The sequence below is a fragment of the Phragmites australis genome, chromosome 11 (genome assembly GCF_958298935.1).
Source record: "Phragmites australis chromosome 11, lpPhrAust1.1, whole genome shotgun sequence".
Classification (NCBI taxonomy): Eukaryota; Viridiplantae; Streptophyta; class Magnoliopsida; order Poales; family Poaceae; genus Phragmites; species Phragmites australis.
This window is the reverse complement of record NC_084931.1, coordinates 29165269-29183415: the sequence shown is the minus strand read 5'-3', so window position 1 is coordinate 29183415 and position 18147 is coordinate 29165269. Positions and strand designations below refer to the sequence as shown.

General features: G+C 49.8%; 2 protein-coding genes across 2 annotated transcripts; both read left to right on the top strand.

Moving 5' to 3' along the window:
- Positions 1–6545: 6545 nt before the first annotated feature.
- On the top strand, positions 6546–8955 carry LOC133885903 (metacaspase-5-like). The gene is made up of 2 exons (XM_062325669.1): positions 6546–7132; positions 7838–8955. The coding sequence occupies exons 1-2, from the start codon at positions 6778–6780 to the stop codon at positions 8740–8742; spliced, it is 1260 nt and encodes a 419-aa protein (XP_062181653.1). The 5' UTR covers positions 6546–6777; the 3' UTR covers positions 8743–8955.
- A 1941-nt stretch (positions 8956–10896) lies between these two features.
- On the top strand, positions 10897–14044 carry LOC133884574 (phosphoglycerate kinase, chloroplastic-like). Its single transcript, XM_062324032.1, is given in 8 exon segments — positions 10897–11064; positions 11067–11130; positions 11133–11653; positions 12385–12462; positions 12551–12811; positions 12980–13297; positions 13421–13579; positions 13674–14044. Coding segments are annotated over 8 exon segments (1764 nt in total). The 5' UTR covers positions 10897–10911; the 3' UTR covers positions 13884–14044.
- The last annotated feature ends 4103 nt before the right edge of the window (positions 14045–18147 follow it).

Below are 18147 nucleotides of genomic sequence, written 5' to 3'. Positions count from 1 at the left end.
GATTCTCACAGGTTTTCCCTACTGCTTCAGATGTGGTCATACGAGTGCTTCTCCATCGGTAGGCTCCTTGTGGACCACAACACGTACCAGTACCATGTCAACGGCGTCGATGGTCTGATCATGGGCTTGTTATGGCGCAGACATAGGATAAGACCTATGAACTTTGCACATATTTGTTCATTACTTTCTTTTTTTTTTTTCTGGTTTCTCTTAGTTTGATGCACAACCGACTTGGTTCAATGTGCAGAGACACTACGTGTACCTAGACTTCGTTCACCAGTTCGATGAGCTGATGATGAATGATGTCCACTGGAGGTCGTACATGGAGGACGATGTACTTCAACGCACTCCACTTGGACTTACGATGTTGTGCTTACAGGACCGGGAGTACTGGTTCACACGGCATGCCCTCGTTTGCAACATCTGCGTTGAGGAGTATTCTCCTTATCATGTGATGCGACAGTTCGAGAAGTTGCAGGCGTTCCCGCTCCCACTCATTAGGACAGTGTCTAGCAACACACATAGGTGCGTAATGCTATAATTACCTTTTCATTGGAGGCATTGGTGCATATTTTTTCATGTGCTTATATTTTTGCAGGTTGACGCGCAAGGGGCTCATAGCACAAGCATGTTTGCATCTCGTATGCACACGTGGGTTGAGAGACGGAACTAAGCTGTTGAGGACGTCGTGGATGAGGATCGACTACACTCTGAGGAGGCGTACACGAAATACCTATCCTGGTTTGTGCCTTAGACACTGATCCAGGTTACGTACACATCGATTGAGCTTCTGTGGCATGAGTTAAACGTTCGTGACACGTACTGTCGGAGAGTGAACTCCTGTCGCAGGGATCCCGAGAGACCCCTTTTTAAAGATTCGGCCTGGGGGATGATCCTGAACGAGCTCGTCGGGGAAATAAATGAAAACGGAAATAAATGCAGCGGCTGGTGGTGGGGGAAGATCGACCTAGTGCAAAAGAGATAGATGCACCGGGGTTTAGACAGGTTCGGGCCGTACGGGGGCATAACACCCTACTCCTGTGTGAGTGCAATATCTTTCCTTGAAGGGAATTCTTCAAGGATGTGTCTGGTTATAAGGGTGTGTTATCTACAGAGAGCTTGAGGCTCTCGTGTTCTAGCTCTGCTCGAGCTTGTCTGCGATGTTCTTGTTCTATCGTGTTCGTCGCGCTTCTTCTATGTCTCCTGTTTATGCTGTCTTGTCTGACGTGTTCTTTATGTGTTCTCCATCCTTTCCTTTTATAGGCGCGCCGACCTCGACTTATCCTGAATGGGAAAGAGGGGGCGCGAGTGCCAAGGTGCCACAGAGAAAGGTACCATCATTCCGTCTTGGCGAAGTGACAGGGGCGGTGGAAAAATGCGGCGTGCATCCGACCACCTGCCACTGTGGATGTCCTCTGGCGCCATTAAGAGGGCCCACCGGGCAGCCATAGAGGTGCCCGGTGCGCCCACCCTGTCTTGTTCTTCTGCCGGGGCAGGGTGGCAGGCGGAGCGCTTCGATTCTGGCAACGTTATCCCGAGGCACCCGGATGAAACGGGACGGGACCCGTGCATTTAATGGACCCACGCCCCCTGCCAAAACATGGCAGGGTCTGACACTAGGGCGTGGGCAGCTGAGAATGTCAGGATGTCAGGATGTCAGGGCGCGCGTGACTATTGAATGCGGTATTGGACCTTTGACTAGCTGACACCCCGCCGATGGGACCCTTCGGGTCGTCGGGCGATCTTGCGTGAACCTTCGGGGAACCAGGCGCTCGGGGGCTGCCACGTGTAGCCCCGAGCACCCTCTCCCGAGTACTTCGGTAAGACCTTCGGGGAACCGAGTCCTCGGGGGCTGCCACGTGCAGCTCCGAGCACCCTCTCCCGAGTACTCTGGTGAGGCCTTCGGGGAACCGAGTCCTCGGGGGCTGCCACGTGCAGCCCCGAGCACTCTCTCCCGAGCACTCTGGTGAGGCCTTCGGGGAACCGAGTCCTCGGGGGCTGCCACGTGCAGCCCCGAGCACTCTCTCCCGAGCACTCCGGTAAGACCTTCGGGGAACCGAGTCCTCGGGGGCTGCCACGTGCAGCCCCGAGCACTCTCTCCCGAGCACTCCGGTAAGACCTTCGGGGAACCGAGTTCTCGGGGGCTGCCACGTGCAGCTCCGAGCACCCTCTCCCGAGTACTCCGGTGAGGCCTTCGGGGAACCGAGTCCTCGGGGGCTGCCACGTGCAGCCCCGAGCACTCCGGTAAGACCTTCGGGGAACCGAGTCCTCGGGGGCTGCCACGTGCAGCCCCGAGCACCCTCTCCCGAGCACTTTCTTCCCAGTACTTGGACTCTGCGGGTCATCGGGGGACTGGGGTGCTCGGAAATCGGAGGCTGCGGCCCCGAGCGCCTTCTCTCGGAACTTAAGTTCTTCTCATCGTGTAGGGGGTCCTCGCGGGATGGTGACACGTGGCGGATGGCCGGTCCGGTCTCGGGACTCAGGGACCCCTGGTTCCTGATACACCGACACGTACCCCACGCACAGGGACCAGGCGCGTTCGGTTGAGGTACGTAGAGCACTACACGACTCCTAAATTACTACACTTATTGGTACAAAATATTGTGTAATGAAATGAAAATTTTCTTTGTATAGGGACATACTACATCAGATTGAGGTCCAGGCACGGGCGACCAAGATGTGGATCGACAGTTGGCTCCTCTCTCGACATGCCCTTCAACCACGTTCATTGAGCTGCTACACCCACCGATACATTCGACCTTCATTGCACGGCCATCGAGGTCGCCTTCCACCCTGAGTTCTGACCCCTACTATGACGGCGCCTCAGCTAGGTAGTCCTTCCCCGAGCCTAGTGACCCGCACTACAGTGGCACATGGACTAGCCATTCTTTCTCTAGTGCCGGTGACCCCGCTACAGTGTCGAGGCCAACATTCATCGGTGCTGTGACCACTTCTACACCGGCAGTGGATCCATGTTGCCTTCCTCTATGGACCCAGGTCATTCAAGTTCTCACTTCCCTAGCTCAGGTACGCCACTCGCTTCATGAATAACCAATTCTTACATATGTCACATTTTATCGGTGCTAACATATTTTCTTTGGTGTTATATGTGCAGAGATCGACGATCTTAGCGATATAGAGGCGCATGGTAGCTACATGGAGTTGCTCACCAGAGAGGTAGTCAGGTCCCTGAGTACTCCTATACCTTCGGACATAGTGATGAGCTCAGTGCATCACAGCTGCCTGACATGTCACTTACAGGGACACAACCCTCTTAGGATGACTACATCACTCCACCACATGTTGAACGGCCTGCGTAGGCGATCGTTCCATCAGACCAGCTCACGTACTTAGCTCAACAGTTGAGAGCACAGAGATGTAGGGTCTCAAGGGCAGATGCGACCAATGGGGTCGTCCCTAAGAGAGGATATAACCTATACGCTACTATGTTATTGTTAGTTTCATAGCGTTATGTTATTTTTGGTGTTATAGTACTATGTTAATGTTAGTGTAATGCTACTTTCTTCATACTCTTCAGAAGTAAACTTTTCAGAAGTAGACTTGTAACTTTTTTATAATTATCCTTCTCATCAGTAGCCTTTTTAGATGTAGACTTTTCAGAAGTAGCATTTTCAAAAGTAGGCTTTTTCAGAAGTGACATTTTTAGTTGATATGACCACACCTTACTGCAAAATCAACTGCTTTCGCAGGGCTGATTTCCGTAGACTTAGTCCATGCACCAGCACGAATCCGCACTATAAATAGATGATCTCATGGCCACATGTAGAACCAAATCAATAGCCTCAACCTCTACAACTCTGACGAAAATGACATCTGATATCCTTTCTCTAAGAAATACATGTCGAATACTACACTTGATGGGGTCGAAGTATCCATATGTTGGTGTGGAGACCTTTGTAGGGTGATGAAGTTCTCCGAGTTCTCCTACACCTACGGAAGGATGTTCTTCATGTGTCGCAACTAAGAGTACGATCCACCCCAGGGAAGCAACAATGTTGGCACCCGCCGCCAGGTAATCACTTTTGGCCAAACTATAAAAAATAATTAAGATTTACCACTTAATATTTTGATCTTTATTGTAGTCGCTGTCACCACTATATGACTTCTTACAGTGGCTAGATACCGAGCAGTCAGAAGCGGATGTGTTCCTCCTTCACCTTGAGCTTTGCATCGCTTGGAGACGCTTTCATGAGATGAAAGCCGACGAGAGGATAGAGGCTACGTGCAAGCGCATTCAGGAGTAGCAGTAGAAGATGAGGGATGAGCGTAACTGTATGATGGCGGAGGCCCATGAGGCGGAGAGAGAGGAAGCGCAAGATGGAAACAAAAAGTTGAACATGGTGCAAAATATCGCACAAACATTTAATGTCACTCGACAAATCGAAACATAAAAATTGTGCCGCATAGACGCCTATTACCGCAAATAAAATTAAATTCTGTCGGCTAAAAAAATCGGCTACACCAAGGTGTCGCCCATTCATTGAGTGACATTGTCGGAGGATTAACTCCAGTCGAGAGACCCCTTTTTAGAGATTCGGCTGGGGGATGATCCTGAATGCGTTCGTCGGAGAAATAAATGGGAATGAATGCAACGGCCGGTGGTGGGGGTGTTGACCTAGTGCAAGAAGAAGTAAATACACCGGAATTTAGATAGGTTTGGGCCGCACGGGGGCGTAATACCCTACTCCTGTATGGATGCTATAACTGTCCTAAGGAAGCCCCTCAAGGATGTTGCTGGTTACAAGAATGTTGGTCTATCTAAGAGTTTAGAGCTCCTTGTTCTTCGGCTGGAACTGGGCTCAGCCTTCCTCACAGTGTTCTCTTGCGCTGTGTTCTTCAGCTCTGCTCTTTTCACTTGGTCTCTGTTTTGCTATTCTTTGTGTCCCTTCTCTTTTCGTTTGTGCCGCCGGCTGCTTTAAGTACCCGTCGGCCGCGACATGCCCCGAACGGAAGGAGGGGGCACGAGTTCCGAGACGCCATAAATGGAAAGGGCGTCATCATTTCCTCTGGACGAAGTGACCGGGGGTGGAAAATACGTCGCACGCCCGGTCATCCGTCACCATAAATTCCCTAGCAACGGGCGCCGTGGAGAGGGCCCACCGGGCAGCCGCAGAGCAACCCGGCGTGCCCGCCCCGTCTTGTTCCCCTGCCACAGCAGCGCGGCAGACGAAACGCCTTGGTCCTTACGACGTTATCCCGAGACAGACTGGATGGCACGGGACGGGACCCGTGCAATTAATAACCCCACGCCTCTCTGCCAAAACATGGCAGGAACTGACGCTGAGCGCGGCGGGAGCAGTTGGAGGTGACAGGCCACGCACGCTCATTAAATGCGGCCTCGGGCCTTTGACTGGTTGACACCTCATCGGTAGGCCCCTCGGGAGTCTTTCTGGGTCGTCGAGGTACCGAGTGCTCGGGGGTACTGTTCACATCCCCAAGCACTCTCTCCCGAGAATGCCTTTCCTTGTCCTTGGGGTGCCGAGTGCTCGGGGATACTGTTCACCTCCCTGAGCACTCTCTCCCGAGCACTCTTGTACGGACCCTCGGGGAACCGAATGCTCGGGGGCTACCGCATGCAGCCCCGAGCACTCTCTCCCGAGCACTCTTGTACGGATCCTCGGGGAACCGAGTGCTCGGGGGCTGCTGCACGCAGCCCCGAGCACTCTCTCCCGGAACTCAGCTCTCCTGATCGTCGGGGGACTAGGGTGCTCGGGGGTGACCGTACACCTCCCCGAGCACTTTCTTCACGGTACTTGGACTCCGTGGATCATCGGGGAACTGGGGTACTCGAGAGCCACCGACTGTGGTCCCGAGCACCTTCTCTCGGGACTTGACCTTTTCTCATCCTACATGAGAGACCTCGCGGGATAGCGTCATGTGGCGGATGACTGGCCTGGCCTCGGGATTCGGGGACCCCCGGTTCCTGATACACCGACAGACTCATTACTGTGCTCAATCAGTGGCTGAGATAAAGATATCGCCCGATCACTAAACGGGCGACACGTGGCCGCGCCACATTTTTTATTCTCTAACCTACAAGCCCTATAAGGTGTCGTCCGTTTATAAGGTACATTGCTATCGCCCGATAAACGAACAACGATAACCTATTGTTTCATTTTTTTAAACGGTCATATAATTTTATAAATATTATATATATATATATATATATATATATATATATATATATATATATATATATATATATATATATATATATATATATATATATAGACACACACACACACATATGTGTGTATGTATATATATACACCGAGTCACAAGTAGCTGATCCACCAATAGGAAACTGTGGACAGCGATGACCACCTTACATGTCCGAGAAGGGTAACTCTACATGAGAGGTTGGATACACGAATTATTTTGTTTGTCTATCTCTCTTGATATCTATTTATCAGTTAATTTTTTTTATATCTATAATTTTTTTCATATATCTATCCAATATAAATTTTAATATAAATAAATAGTCTTTATAGCTCGTCCTCAAAGGCATGGAATTTTCCCTTACCGCACGCCCCCACCACCAGGCCACCAACCCCACGCGACCTGCCAGATCGGAACGCCGATAGACAGTTCGGCACCCCAACCCAAAATCCACAACGCCTTCACCGGTCACCACCATCTTCCTCGAACGCACCGAACCGAAGCGCGCCGCCGCCGCGTGGCCCTCACCGCCGCTGGCCACCGCCCGCACCCGCACCGCCGATCAACCCACCCCCGCGCGAGGAGCCCGAAGGATCGATGGGGGCGAAGCGCGCGGTGCTGGTGGGCATCAACTACCCGGGCACCAAGGCGGAGCTCAAGGGCTGCCACAACGACGTGGCCCGCATGCGCCGCTGCCTCGTCGACCGCTTCGGCTTCGACGAGTCCGACATCCGCGTCCTCGTCGACGCGGACGGGGCCTCGTGGCAGGTGCTGCCCACGGGAGCCAACATCAGGCGCGAGCTCGCGCGGCTCGTCGGGGACGCGCGGCCCGGGGACCTGCTCTTCTTCCACTACAGCGGACACGGCACGCGGCTGCCGGCCGAGACCGGGCAGGACGACGACACCGGCTACGACGAGTGCATCGTGCCCAGCGACATGAACCTTATCACAGGTGCGTGAGATGTTTACGCGTGCTGTGCCTTTTGTTGTCGTTCTGGGTCAGACTAATCAAGAAGTGGGGATCGAATGCTACGTGAGATTTGAAAAGGTCATTATCAGATTGTTACGATTTCTGACTAGCACTGTGGTAATGTAAGCATATGATTGGATTGGTTCCTACATGACTAAGATTTCATACTGCATAAAAGATTTTTGCTCTCAGAAATGGATAGAATTTGAGGCCAATAGCTCAAACGATTTCAGTCTTTCAGATGTCTGGTGATACAGACACAGTCATAACTAGGATTTGGGATCTTTTAAAGATGAGGGTTCTATAATATTAAGATCCGGATTGTGTAGTACACCCATGTAGTTAATTTACCAGATTAATACGACACTGTAAATTTCTAGTTTGAGAGTTGGAAATGCAATTCCTGAAAGGCTGAAACCGTTCTATGCAAGGGAGGTTGCATTGTCAAACGAACCAAGTCGAACTAATATACAAGTGACCATTCGACAATTGTGAAATGTGGCAATTTAGACCAAAAACTCCCTTTTAAATACCAGTAAGCAAGCAACCATGCCTGAATAGAGTATGCCACTTTACCTAGTTCATGATTTGGAATTCGGATGGTCCATTCATAGAGGTAGAGCAGTAGCTATCATACTCATATATTTCTCTTTTCAATCCATCCTAATGTTCTTTCATGCACTGCAGACCAAGATTTCACAGAGCTTGTGCAAAAAGTCCCCCATGGGTGTTTATTCACCATAGTTTCCGACTCATGCCACAGTGGTGGACTACTTGACAAGACCAAGGAACAGATTGGGCACAGCACTAGGCAGAACCAGGCCCAGCGCCGGGAACTAGAAGAACGATCTGGTTCTAGTACCAGTTTCCGTTCATTCCTCAAAGAGACCGTTCGGGACGTGTTTGAGTCTCAAGGAATCCACCTGCCCCGCCGTGGCCACGGGCAGAGCGGTCACGGCGACGACAGTGATGAAAAGCCACGAGACATCGACACAGACTCAACGACAGATGTCCACATCAAAAACCGGTCGCTACCACTTTCGACGCTCATCGAGATGCTCAAGGAGAAGACTGGGAAGGACGATATTGATGTGGGCTCAATCCGGATGACGCTGTTCAACCTCTTCGGAGATGACGCCAGCCCCAAGATCAAGAAGTTCATGAAGGTCATACTAGGCAAGCTGCAGCAGGGCGAGCACGGCGGCGTCATGGGCTTCGTGGGCGCCCTGGCACAGGAATTCTGGAAGGCTAAGCTGGAGGGCAAGCAAGAAGAAGAGCTGGAGCCGGCCATGAAACAAGAAGTGCACAGCGTCCAGGAGGTGTACGCCGGAACGACGGCGAGGGTCCCTAGCAACGGCGTCCTGATCAGCGGGTGCCAGACCGACCAGACCTCCGCGGACGCAACCACGCCGAAGGGTGCGTCCTACGGCGCGCTCAGCAACGCCATCCAGGCCATCCTCGCGGAGCACGGGACGGTGACGAACAAGGAGCTCGTGCTGAAAGCGCGCAAGATGCTGTCAAAGCAGGGGTACACTCAGCAGCCTGGCCTTTACTGCAGCGACGAGCAGGCCAGTGTGGCTTTCATATGCTGAACCATCGGTTGTGCGGTTGTCAGCTGTAATCTTTGCACACTGTCACTTCCTCTGGTGTGTGGTGGCTATGCTTATGTTCAGACTTGAGAATGGACTGTTTCTGCACAAAATAGCATTATCTGAGATTACATTTTAACAACATCATCGATACATTTGTTTTGTACTTTACAAAACATTAAATAAAAAATAGTTTTTTTCCCACTATCCTTACACAGACTATAAACCTGCATTTTCATATATATATGATGGTTGTGATTTGTGAGTTTATTATTGTTACTAGTTGATCTTGCCTTTTAAACCCAAGTACAGCGACATGTAATGTCTTAAATTTTGATGTATAAAAGTTTTAATTTGGAGCTATAAAAACTGAATATTTGAAGTTCAAATTCAAATGTTGGGTTATAAAATTTTGAAGTATCGAGTATTTCGAAGAAATAAAATATGGAATTTCTGGTTATCAAATTTAAGGTTTCGAATATTTTAAATACTGCAAAAAGTTAATAGCTTTGAGCTGTAATTATGTAACTCATCCAGGTCTCGGCGGACGTGACCACGCGGGACGGCACGTCCTACGGCGCGCTCAGCAACGCCATCCAGGCCATCCTCGCCGGGAAGAAGCACGGGGCGATGACGAACAAGGAGTTGGTGCTCAGAGCGCGGGAGCTGCTGTCCAAGCAGGGGTACGCTCAGCAGCCCGGCCTTTACTGCAGTGAGGAGCTCGCCTAGCTGCCCTTCATTTGCTGAAGGACCCGCGCCGTGTGGAGTGGTGTGTATCTTTGTGAAATTGTGGGAAAGCTTCACACGTTAATTCTATTGATCGATACAGGTGTACATATATAGCCAGGAGGCTTGACTGCTAAGGCTGAAAGGTAAGCACTTATGACTAGCACTAAGCGTATGAACAATACTTAGATGCTTATAGCCAATGCTTAAGAAAAAAGAGTGTTAAACATCTATATAAAAATTGTAGTTCTCAATATAAACAAAGACTATATATGCTTAATTTTTTTAATATAAACAAAGACTACATGTGTTAAAATATAGTTAACTATCTTATTAGCACTAATATTAGTCGGTGTTTAAGTAAGCATCTTGCTCTCCACCTAAATAACTGTGCTACTGCAGTTAAAAAAACTAATTTTTTCCCATAAGTATCTCCTCTAAACAAGTCATTATACATGCTCTCATATAGGGATTATCTAGCTGGAGAAATAAAGCTAGAGCTAATCTAGGATTACATCCAAGTATACAATGCTCAATGCATGTGCGTGTGCTGGATGCAGCACTGTTGCCGATCAGGCAAAATAGGGAGATGGCCGAAGACATGTGATTAGGAGAAATTGTCTCCTAACACTTTGTCCATTGATGGGAAAATTTCCCTGGCTTCCCTTGTGTCAATCGCTATTCCCTGCATCCGAGCGGCGTCTCGGTTGGCAAGGACGGCGCGTGCGCCTGAGCCAGCGCGCGTTCGAGTGTCGCTCGACGTGGGTTTGCACCGGGTTTTTCTGTTTAATTTCAGGTCTGCCTCTCATGCGTGGAGCTAAAAGGGGATCGTGATGTGCCCGTCACCTACGGAACCAACTGGTTTCGTCGATTCCTAGAAAGACGCTTTGCTTCGTATAGATGTAGGTCTGTGTGTGTTGGTGTATGGTGTGCGTGTGTTTGTTCGAACAGATGCTACATTTATACCCAGTCGAGAGGTGTCAAAAAAAAAAAAATCGCTATTCTCTATGGTGTGTGGAGGCTACGCTGTTGCTAAGAAATGACAGTTTTACTGCGTCGTGGTGTAACATGATGATAGGAGGTTGCAAAAGACAGGCGCGCTAACCTTTTTGCATTCATTCTAACTAAAAGGTGACGACCCAAAAGTAACATATATAGCTAACCAATGTGGCCATGGAATCGATGGAGATGTGTGTACTCAAGAGTGGTGACAAATCACGTCGTTCCACGACAACATGATGATAAGAGGTTGCAAAAGACTGGCACGCTGTTACCTGAGGACGTTGACCTCCCCACTCGCCAGCGCTGCTGCCATTGCCCCAGTTTTGCCAAGCTTGCAGTTGCACCTTCTGATGGCCCGCGGTGAATTCCCTAGTCCCTACCAGAACCGACAATCGACGGCAAAAATTTGCAATGAACTGAGATCTAGCAATTCCTTGGCAGAATATGCTTGGGACAGATCCAGTGGCCTCCTCTGCATTTTTTTTTGCCATCGCACCGGCATCTAGTTTTTTCCCCGAAGTGTGGGACTGGGCAGGGGAATTCGAAGCCACCGAGCCCCTAAACGTCGCCATCGCCGTGATCACCGCCGCCATCTCCTCCCCCCCCACCCACCGAAACCATCGTCCCGACCTCTCGCCAGCGATAAGCAAATCCCCTCCCGCTCCTCTCGTCCACAAAGCCCTCTTTCTTTACGTCCCCAACCCCCCCCCCCCCCCCGGCCTCCCGCCCTGATCCCGCGTCACTCGTCTCGTCTCCGCTCGACCCGAACCCGATGGCGTCCGCGGCCGCACCGCCCACCTCCCTCTCGCTCGCGGCCCGCGCGGCCACCAGGGCGGCCTCCGCCGCCGCCCCGCTGCGGCACGGGGGGCTCGCCGCGGCGTGCCAGCCGGCGCGATCGCTGGCGTTCGCTGCGGGCGACGCGCGGCTGGCGGTCCACGTGGCGTCGCGGTGCCGGCAGGCGTCGTCCGCGCGCGGGACCCGTGCCATGGCCACCATGGCGAAGAAGAGCGTGGGGGACCTCACGGCCGCCGACCTCGAGGGGAAGCGCGTCTTCGTCCGCGCCGACCTCAACGTGCCGCTCGACGAGAACCAGAACATCACCGACGACACCCGCGTCCGCGCCGCCGTCCCCACCATCAAGTACCTCATCAGCAACGGCGCCAAGGTCATCCTCTCGAGCCACTTGGTAAGCCTCCGGCCTCCCATTCCCTCACCTTTTACATGAAAAGGTAGTGCTCATGCCGCACAAATACAATGTACGAGCTCAGGAATCATATAATGCGAGTGTTTGTGATCATCTGATTTAGTGATTTAATATACGGAGACTGGCTATTAGTTGTGAATTTGCTTCCTGTGCTAAATGATTTTAGTTTATCTTGAAGACAGCTGACTTGCACCTTTTTGGGCACAAGTTGATCATTGCTGCAAAGCAGCAAAGGTTCTAGGAGCATAATCTTTTACTAAAAAAATCAATCAAATTATAAAGAAAACAAAATCTGATCACTCTATTCATCTATCTGTAACTTCTATTTATGAAATTTGGAATCTTACTGTTTTCTTCTCACATACCCACAATGTAGGAACTCGAGACCTGTAGAACGGTAGCATTTCATCATATTATGGGACATTATATATGCACACTGGCTATTAGTTGCGAATTTCCTTCTTATGTTGAATGATAGTTTCTCTAAAAGATAGCTGGACTAAAACATTAGGTATTTTGCTCAGATTGGTCACCACGGCAATCACCAATGATCTCCTCTTCAATATAAATTGTGATACTTTTAAAGCCCCTGCTTTATTTGATAGCAAGCCATTTTGTAAAGAGTGATCCAATGTTAAATTCACAGCCAGCTGCTTATGATTGCTCATGTCATCCAAGTGTGATTCACATCCCCCTTTCCTCTGGATGTGCAGGGTCGTCCTAAGGGTGTTACTCCCAAGTTTAGCTTGGCTCCCCTTGTACCACGGTTGTCTGAGCTTCTCGGCATTCAGGTATTCTTTTATTCTACATCGTTGATACTTCGAACTGAATCATTCTAATTGAGTGCTCTTACTAAACCATGTTTATACTCACATATAGGTACAAAAAGCTGATGATGTTATTGGCCCAGAAGTTGAAAAATTGGTGTCCTCCTTGTCCAATGGTAGTGTTTTGCTTCTTGAAAACGTTAGATTTTACAAGGAAGAGGAGAAGAATGACCCAGAGTTTGCAAAGAAGCTTGCCTCCCTGGCAGATCTTTATGTTAATGATGCATTCGGAACAGCCCATAGGGCACATGCATCGACTGAGGGAGTTACCAAGTTCTTGAAGCCTTCTGTTGCAGGGTTCCTTTTGCAGAAGGTTACCTTTCTTTTCTCTGTCTTATGTTCCTTTCTTGAACTCATCTGACATTATGCGAGACAGTATCAAAGGAAAAATGCTATCTAAAGTGAAATTTTTAATTCTTCTTTCTTTGCCCCTCTCAAGCTCAATCTGAACCTTTTATTATTTTACAAAATCAATTCACAGGAGCTTGACTACCTTGTTGGAGCTGTTTCGAGCCCTAAACGCCCGTTTGCTGCCATTGTGGGTGGCTCAAAGGTGTCATCCAAGATCGGGGTCATTGAATCCCTGTTGGAAAAATGTGATATCCTTCTTTTGGGTGGTGGTATGATCTTCACATTTTACAAAGCACAAGGACTCTCTGTTGGTTCTTCTTTGGTTGAGGAAGACAAACTTGAGCTTGCAACATCTCTCCTTGCAAAGGCAAAGGAAAAGGGTGTCTCCCTTTTGTTGCCAACTGATGTTGTCATCGCTGATAAGTTCGCTCCTGATGCTAATAGCCAGGTCTGTTACATTTTGTTATTTCCTAATTATCCAGCATAATTATCAGCAGCCTTTTTTATGGTCAAGTTGAAGCACCTCTCAGTTCTGCAAAGGGAGAAACTTGACCATGAAATTTTTCCATAGGTTGTTGCAGCATCTGCGATTCCTGATGGTTGGATGGGGCTGGATATTGGCCCAGATTCTGTCACTACATTCAACTCTGCCCTGGAGACAACGCAGACTGTCATCTGGAATGGGCCCATGGGTGTTTTTGAATTTGACAAGTTTGCTGTAGGAACTGAGGTAAAGCTCTGCTCAAATACGCTGATGCAACTTTACTACGGAACTGACAAAAGGTGGCAATGAAGAAAACTTAATCCTGATATCTCTTGTGTAGGCTGTTGCAAAGAAGTTGGCGGAGCTTAGCGGCAAGGGTGTCACAACTATCATTGGAGGTGGAGACTCTGTTGCAGCTGTTGAGAAGGTTGGGGTTGCGGATGTTATGAGCCACATTTCAACGGGAGGTGGGGCCAGCTTGGAATTGCTGGAAGGAAAGGAGCTTCCCGGAGTTATTGCATTGGATGAAGCTGCTACTGTGACTGTATGAAGCTAAGTTCCATTTTGTTTCATGTTCGCCTTCATGTACCATTGTAAACTTGCTACATTCTTCTTGCTTGCTCCTCTTCAACTGAATGTAAGAGACCAATGCTTTATAGAGGAGATACTGAAAATTGTTTGAATAACTTCTCAATAAGCTGTTTTTATTGAGTCATCTTTCCACAGTAACATAATTAGTTATATTAGACTACTGGTTACCTGGGAGCTTTCTGTACCAGGACCTGAGTAAGAGAGTAAGGATGTCGTTTTTTTTGTTTTCTTTGCCAGAGAAGCAAACTTTAGGCCGCTGGCCGTTGAAAGGTAGATGTGGGCTATGGAGGTCTGCTACTCAAGAATTACTGGATCATGGCATGGCAGAATCACAGTCTGGTCTCAGTCTGGACCCCTTAAAAAAATCTGGGCTCAGTCTGATTTTTCCTTTTGGTTCCTCTAGTGAGCAATTTTGATGAGCTTTGCTCTAAGATGTCACAAATGTCTTTGAAAGATGGAAATGCTTAAAGAATTCAGCGAAAAAACTACAGGCCACGGAGTGCTAGAACTGATCATTGAAAGCATAGCCGCATTTGTATTCCGCATTTGTATTCCCAGTTATTAAAAGTAGTGTCCAAGGCAATTCTTCAAAAGTTTTGCTTCGGATATATCAGCCTCAACTTGCAGGTCTTCGCTTAAACCTTGTCTAGTAAAGCTAGTGGGTAAGTAGGTATTTTTGTGAGGTGAGGTGCCAGTACCTTAGTGCGCACAATGCTCGTTGAGCTCCTTCTCCGTTGAACCGGTTCCCCTGCTCCCGCCCTGGTGTTCTGCCACTCTCCGTAGCGTGTCGTGGCTGCCCTTCATGCAATCGGCATGTTAGTTTGCCACCATCGGCAGCGCACCGCCTCGCCGTGCCACCTACTCCCTACTCGCCCCCAACCCTGATTGCAAACTTACCAGCCAACCTTCTTGCAGCCAAATTTGCTGGGGAAACAAACATATTTAACTTGAGTAAATCTGTAAATGGCATGGCGAGTACACCAACTTGTAAAGTGGGCACAACCGAATCATACTACTTGGAAGATGCTCAAACAGATCACTAACTTCTAAGTTGTTGTACTTGCCATTTTACAAGTACTTGCCAGCTTAATAAAATCCAATGAATGACATTTTTTTTAATCGTTGGGCCTCTTTCCCGGAGCCTTCAGCCTCCGCTTTTGACAGGGTGCGAGACCGAGGGCTCGAGCCCCCGACAGATCCCCTCCACCTATGGAGGTTCACCACCACGCTGCAAGCCTGTTCGCATGAATGACAATTCTCACTGAGATAGAAATACATTGCCGGTAGCATAACAGTACTTATAAAACTAACAGAACGGTAACGGTAAAAAAAGAACCGGCCCGCTAGCTAGTAATCGCTAGTTTTCCTTCCACACCAGAAAGTCAGTTTGTTTAATCAATTCTTTGCGAAGATATAAGTTCTATCATGAAGTTGCAGCATCCAGCAACATGGCCTATTCCCTCTATCTTGAGAGTAACCACCGGCTTGCCCTGATTCAGTAGCAGGTTGGCATGCTGCTCCCCTTGATTACTGTCACCATGTAACTCCCGTCTCTGTTCAGTAAATGCAATTCAGTTAGCGTAACATATTTTAAGTGCATATTTACATGTTATTATCTGGAGAAATGAAGAAGGCTCGATCAGAAGAGTAAGATTATTTTCATTTGATCAAATCCCGTTCGGCACCATGCAGTAGGGAATTCCCCTACTGGAGTCCTAAAAAAAATCCCGTTCGTGAATCTGGATGCGCAATTCTTGCAAACTAAGCTGATCTAACTGCTATTGATATTGAAAAATCGCTGCCAAGAAGTGACCAGGATATGCATAATAATAATAATAATATAGTTAAACAATGCAGTTTCTGAAACAAAATTGTCTTGAAGAGCTCGCCCCGCCACGGATTGCAGACGGTTCAGCAAACTGAGCCTTGCGCGCAGGCAAAGCTAAGGTCACGGAGGGCGCAGGAGCGGCAGTGGCAGAGGTAGCCGGAGCTGCACCGGGGACTCCAACCGCAGTGCCCGCTGCAGCCGGCATCACGCCACCAGGTAGAGGAATAGCAGCATCAACATAAGTCAGAGTACCGTCGCGCTCCATCTTAATTGGCAGATCACTGAGAGCAACCACAGCACCGGGTGGGAGTGTATCTGATGGTGCAAGGCCGCCTATGGTTTTCGCCGCGGCGGCCTGCGTTGCATGGAGAGGCGGAGCAACAGGGGCCATTGAGCTTGCTGACATATATAGAAAATGCAGCTAGGTGAGGAGCTGGAGTTCTCATGACGCCATTCGGCGGCATACTGCTGCAGTTCGGCTGGGAAAAGGGCGGCGCACGGTAAGCTGGAGAAGCAGTGAATACTGAGCTTGTGTCGAGGTTGATGACTTTGGCATTTGTGCTTGTCATAGTCGGCTTTGTCGGCCGCTGTCTGTCTTCAGCCATTGATGCCATGGCGACCGAATTGAGGGGAGCCCCTCCAGCCAGTTATCGTGCCAGAAAAGGGCCTATTCCCGTTTCCAACCTCCACCGTGAGAGAAACTTGGAACATAGCTTCAGTGATTAGCCCGTGCGGAGCTGCAGCCCGGACCAAATCTTGTTGGGTTTAAGCTATGTTTGTTTGCCTCTGGATCGTGGATTGTGGATTGTGTATTGTGGATTCTGCAAACAAATAATTAGATTCTGAAAGTAGATTTTGCAAATATATATCTGGATTATGGCACAATCCACAATCCATTCAAGGTGAGCTTCTACAATCCACAATCCAAAACCCAGAATTCAGAGGAGAAACAAATAGGACCTAAGCCAACGCCATCTTAAACACAAGGTCCGACCCATGCGGTTTAGATCGAGAAGACCTAAACCCCGAGGTGATTTAGCCTGCACACCTGAGACCACGCCACAAGGCAAAGTCCACCTGAAACGACCTCGGTTCCTTTCCACAGGAACGCCTGACGGATCTTGTCAATGGCCCGTTATACCCAAGGAGATAGCACACACGCAATGGAGAAGTAAATAGGTATAAAGCTTACCATACAGTCGCTAAGCATCACATTAAGTCTCGCACTGTCAACGAGGCCCTAAGGGATAAAGCTTGTATACGTGACATCATTGGTGCCCTCACGGTTTCGGTTTTGGTCGATTATCTTTGCCTCTGGGATCGGCTAGACTCCCTCATTTTGGATTCCAACACTCCAGATCATTTTATCTGGAAGTGGTCAGCCTCGAATGCTTACTCCTCCGCTAGCGCCTATCAGGCCTTCTTCATCGGCCAGGCAATGATCCTTGGAGCTAAGCAACTGTGGAAGACCAGGGCTCCGAATAAATGCCGCTTCTTCATTTAGCTAGTGTTGCACAGTTGCTGCTGGACGTCTGTCGGTGACATGGGAACTAGGGGTCCCCGAGTCCCGAGGCCAGGACAGCAGATGCCACGTGGCGCCTTCCCTCAGGGGCCATCTCCCCGAGGCCCGAGAAGACCCGGTTCCGGGAGGGATGTTCGAGGCCATGAACAGTGGTCCCCGAGTACCCATGGTTCTCCGAGGACCCGAGAAGACATAGTTCTGGGAGAGAGCGCTCGGGGCCATGAACAGTGGTCCCCGAGTACCCGTAGTTCCTCGAGGACCTGAGAAGACATAGTTTCGGGAGAGGGCGCTCGGGGCCATGAACAATGGTCCCCAGGAACCCGTAGTTCCCCGAGGACCCGAGAAGACATAGTTCCGGGAGAGGACGCTCGGGGCTATGAACAGTGGTCCTCGAGCACCCAGAGTTCTCCGAGGACCGAGAAGCGACATATTCGGGAGAGGGCACTCGAGGCTATGAACAGTAGTCCCCGAGCATCCAGAGTTCCCCGAGGACCTGAGAAGCCCCTTACCGGTGGACCCCACAAGGGCTCAGCGGTGAGGTGTCAATTGGTGAGAGGCCCGATGCCGCATTTAAGAGGGAGCATGACCTGTCACTTTCAACCACTCCCCCCACGCCTGTCGTACTGAGTACGCCAGTCCCTGCCACCGCCTGGCAGGAAGGCATGAGAACATTTAATGCGACGGGTCCCATCGCACGTCACCCTGCGAGGCTAGGAGATATCGTCTCTGGGCTCGAGGCATATCGCCTGCCGCCCTGCTGTGTCATACCTGCTCTGACCCGACAGGCACGCGGGGTTGCTCGACGGCTGCCCGGTGGCCCCCCCCTGCTGCACCTGCTGAAGCTGGCGTCATGGGCGACAAGACCGGCCAAGG

Bases quoted from the DNA above. Each gene is read 5' to 3' on its own strand.
- LOC133885903 (XM_062325669.1), top strand. From the start codon at position 6,778: ATGGGGGCGAAGCGCGCGGTGCTGGTGGGCATCAACTACCCGGGCACC. The intron at 7,133-7,837 runs GTGCGTGAGATG...CATGCACTGCAG, and splicing joins CGACATGAACCTTATCACAG to ACCAAGATTTCACAGAGCTT.